Source organism: Bison bison, unplaced genomic scaffold (genome assembly GCF_000754665.1).
Source record: "Bison bison bison isolate TAMUID 2011002044 unplaced genomic scaffold, Bison_UMD1.0 scf7180017864167, whole genome shotgun sequence".
In the NCBI taxonomy this organism is placed as follows: domain Eukaryota; kingdom Metazoa; phylum Chordata; class Mammalia; order Artiodactyla; family Bovidae; genus Bison; species Bison bison.
This window is the reverse complement of record NW_011494739.1, coordinates 4,353,954-4,358,385: the sequence shown is the minus strand read 5'-3', so window position 1 is coordinate 4,358,385 and position 4,432 is coordinate 4,353,954. Positions and strand designations below refer to the sequence as shown.

Below are 4,432 nucleotides of genomic sequence, written 5' to 3'. Positions count from 1 at the left end.
TTAGAACTGGACATGGAACAATAGACTGGTTCCAAATAGGAAAAGGAGTACATCAAGGCTGTATATCGTAACCCTGCTTATTTAACTTCTATACAGAGTACATCATGAGAAACGCTGGGCTGGAAGAAGCACAAACTGGAATCAAGATTGCCGGGAGAAATATCAATAACCTCAGATATGCAGATGACACCACCCTTATGGCAGAAAGTGAAGAGGAACTCAAAAGCCTCTTGATGAAAGTGAAAGAGGAGAGTGAAAAAGTTGGCTTAAAGCTCAACATTCAGAAAACTAAAATCATGGCATCCAGTCTCATCACTTCATGGGAAATAGTTGGGGAAACAGTGGAAACAGTATCAGACTTTATTTTTATGGGCTCCAAAATCACTGCAGATGGTGACTGCAGCCATGAAATTAAGACGCTTACTCCTTGGCAGGAAACTTATGACCAACCTAGATAGCATATTCAAAAGCAGAGACATTACTTTGCCAACAAAGATCCGTCTAGTCAAGGCTATGGTTTTTCCTGTGGTCATGTATGGATGTGAGAGTTGGACTGTGAAGAAAGCTAAGCACTGAAGAACTGATGCTTTTGAACTGTGATGTTGGAGAAGACTCTTGAGAGTCCCTTGGACTGCAAGGAGATCCAACGTCCATTCTAAAGGAGATCAGTCCTGGGTGTTCTTTGGAAGGACTGATGCTAAAGCTGAAACTCCAGTACTTTGGCCACCTCATGCGAAGAGTTGACTCATTGGAAAAGACTCTGATGCTGGGAGGGATTGGGGGCAGGAGAAGGGGACGACAGAGGATGAGATGGCTGGATGGCATCACCGACTCGATGGACGTGAATTTGAGTGAATTCCATGAGTTGGTGATGGACAGGGAGGCCTGGTGTGCTGCAATTCATGGGGTCGCAGAGTCGGACACGACTGAGCGACTGAACTGACCACCTGTACTCATTTCTGACTTGGGGCGATCCTTTGCCAGGATCCCTTCCCTCAGCGCTCCCCAGCCAGTCAGCCCCTCCCTCTCTTCTTTAAGGCATTAGTTGCCCCTAAAGAGAACCCAGAGCTCCGCAAGGTAGGCGCTTGGGACTCCAGCTCTGCAGCTTCATTCCTCAGGGATCCCAAGCGCCTTCAGCCTTGGGCTCTCTGCTCTTGCAACTCCACATCTGCCCAGAAGGGGGCGGCATGGGCACGTGCATTCCCAGCCTGAGACCTGGGGGCGTTTTTTTTTTTCTTCCCACTTTTAGAGCTTTTCCTTCTTGGTGCAAACAGTCCCCAGTAACAGCACCCGAAAAGGCTGCTCTTTAATCCCTTGCTGACAGTCCCTCTCCCAGGTAAGGATGGTGAAAGGGAGGAACTTCTTTTGAGTTCTGTTTTGGTGAACAGCGTTTTCCCCCTTGGATTTGAACTGAAAAGAAATCTACACGTTCAGACAGACAAAATAAGTATGAATGCTGACTATGTGCCAGACTCTTCTCTCCCTGACTGCACAGCAGCCCCAAGAAGCGGTCACTACTGTAATCCCCTCTTTGGAGATGTGCAGGCTACCCGGGCTTAGTGGGGCTTAGAGATCTCCCTGTGGCTCCAGCTGGGTGTCCTGTCCGCTCCCTCTCAGCACTCACCAAGTGCCGAGGAGCTCATGGCCGCCCAGAGCAGCCCCCAGCCAAGGCGGTGGGAGTGGAGGATGAACACCCAGCTCTCTGTCTGCAGGTGAGATGAGCAGTGGATGCTGGGTGCCCCTCCCCTAGTTTTTAGGTGGGCTTGAGTGGGACTCCCTGGTGGTTGTTGGCCTTGATAACACCACCCTTGTCCATCATATGGCCACCAGAAATAACATTATTGGTGCTGTTAATTGAGCACTTAATGTATGCCAGGAGCTGTGTCGAGGGCTCTTGCAGAGTTTGACTTATTTGTTCCTTTGGCAGACCCATTTTATGGATGAAGAAAGGTCCCAGGTCCCAGGGTCACAGGATTCAGACCCAGGTGTGATGGCCTTAGCTAGCCGCATGAACCAGAGAGTGAAGCAATGGCAGGTGGAGTTTTTCCGGGTGTGAAGAATGAATGGATGCTCCCAGGACAGTCACTTTGGATGGCTCCAGGAAGCCTGATGTCTCGGGCGTTGGTGTGTCTTCAGGAAGCTGGGACGCATCCCAGGCTCTGAGAGTCACACCTGGAGCTGGAGGATTCCACCCCCACTCCATGCCAACTGTGGTGGAGGGACTTTTGTTCATCTTTCTGCATTTTTTCTGCATTTACTTACTTTTTTTTTTTTAACCATAGGTGAGTAGGCATTGTTTCTCATAATTTGAAAAGAAAACCATAAAAAATCAAGACTTTCAGATGAGAGCACATTTAGAGATATATTAACTGAGAAAATGTAGCTAAAATGAGCTCTTAGCAGGATGCTTGGTCAAAAGTGGTTTCTGAGATGAAGACAAGTGGATGGCTGAGGGGTTGGATCTGGTTGATCAGTGCCTGCCCACTGTCCCCTCCAAAGGGCAGAGTGCGTTGCTCCCCTCTGAAAAGTCACCCCCTCAAGGACCCAATAGTTACTGACATACTGTGCTGATCACATGTTATTAATCCTTTTACTTCCCACAGTAACCCCATAAGGCAGGTATTACTATTATTCCCATTTCTCATCAAGATGGAGGCCCAGAGGAGTTAAGTAATTTGCCAAAGGTCACACAGCACAAAGGAGTGGATCAGGATTCTAGCACCAGAATTTGGCCCCAGAGGCAGCTCCCGACCCCTTGGGGAAGGTGCCCCCTCTGGCTGCCTGACACCCCCCTCGATTGGTTCTCCAGCATGATCAGCACAAAAAGCAGACATTTCCAGAGTTGATAAATTCCCTGTGGACCAATCAGAGACTTTGAGGTCCACAGAGAGAGCATGATGTCCTCCAAAGCAAGGGCTCAGGGTCAGCAGACCCAGGTGTGTGAGACATTGCTGGTCTACCCCTGCCTCTACCTGCAGCCTCGGATGGGGAAACTGGGGCACAGAGGTGCCAAGCTCTTGTCTAGAGCCAGCTGCCAAGGGGCAGGCCTCCTGCACCTGCTGGATGTGGACCCCGGGCCCACAGGTGAGTGCTCCGTGGCCAGCCTCTGAGTTATGGGAACAGGAGCTGGCAGGGGTGCTGGCAAGCTCCCGGCTCTCTGGAGCACCCACCCAAGCCCCACTTCCACCCCCTCCCTCTGCCCCAGTCCCTCTCTCCTGGCCAAACTCCCGGCGTCGCTGTGACCTTCTCAGGTGTCTCAGAGCCCTGGTCCCAACTGGCTAGTTCTCCCTCTGGATCCGTGGCTGTTGGGGTGACATCTTCACGAGACGATCAACCCCAAGGGGCTAGGATGCCTGGCCTGGCTCAGTGCAGCCCTGGCACAGAGCAAGTGCTCAGCCAAGTACGTGCTGATGAATGAAGAAAAAGAGAACAAATGAATGTGGTGAGCCCTCGGCCTGGAGGTGTCACAGGGTGGCTGAGGGGTAGGGAGGCAGAGTCGTCAGCTGCAGCCAGGATTTGGTTCCATTTTCTCATAGAAGGCGGAGAAGGCAATGGCACCCCACTCCAGTACTCTTGCCTGGAAAATCTAATGGACGGAGGAGCCTGGTAGGCTGCAGTCCATGGGGTCGCTAGGAGTCGGACATGACTGAGCGACTTGACTCACTCACTTCACTTCTCATAGAAGGAAAACAAAGAATGCGTGCTGATCACGGAAGAGGCTTTTGGATTTCTCTCCCCAGGAAAAGCGGCTGATTCCTTATATTCAGCTGTCCTGGCCCACAGGTCTGTCTGGGAGAAGAACTTTCCTCCCCCTGGTGGGTGGGGGGCTGGCTGTGACGCCTTGTCTTGGACAACCTCTGTCCCTCCCTTGACCTGAAGCACTGGGGAGGGGTTGGTGGCGGTTTAGTTGCTAAGTTGTGTCTGACTCTCACGACCCCATGGACTGTAGCCTGCCAGGCTCCTGTGGCCATGCAGGCAGATTTGTTACTGACTGAGCCACCAGGGAAGCCGGATGGGGGAATGGTGGGGGTTGCAATCCAGTCTCTCAGCCCTGAGCCCCGCACTTTGAACAGTGTGGCCAAGTGGCTGAGGCTCACAGACTGCCTGAATGGAGCCAGGCTTGTGACAGCTGCTCTCCATTTCTGTGGCGAAGGGAGGAAGTAGCACGGATCTGCAGTTGCTGTGCTTTCATGAACAATTTCCTCCTCAGGGCATGGGGCTATCACCTGGCTCAGGGGCCCCAGCATCTCCAGGTGAAGGGAAAGAGCCTCGTAGGGAAGCCCACCCGTCTGACCCCAGGGGCTTCCTGGTCCTCAGGAGAGGGCACAAGCGTTTTTTGCTGCCACCTCCAGAGGCTGTTGCGGGGAAGGGCAGAAGTCAAGAGGGTGATGATCCTGGCAGGTGGGGGCCCTGGCTGGTGCCCTCCCGCCTG

At 52.4% G+C, this 4,432-nt stretch overlaps 1 protein-coding gene across 1 annotated transcript in view; it reads left to right on the top strand.

Moving 5' to 3' along the window:
• ANKRD60 (ankyrin repeat domain 60) overlaps positions 1–4,432 on the top strand; it is a 43,004-nt gene that overhangs the window by 34,453 nt on the left and 4,119 nt on the right. The window contains exons 7-9 of the mRNA XM_010841903.1: positions 1,039–1,077; positions 1,618–1,712; positions 2,870–3,084. Coding sequence (XP_010840205.1) covers positions 1,039–1,077; positions 1,618–1,712; positions 2,870–3,084 — 349 coding nt within the window. The remainder of the gene's footprint in view (positions 1–1,038; positions 1,078–1,617; positions 1,713–2,869; positions 3,085–4,432) is intronic.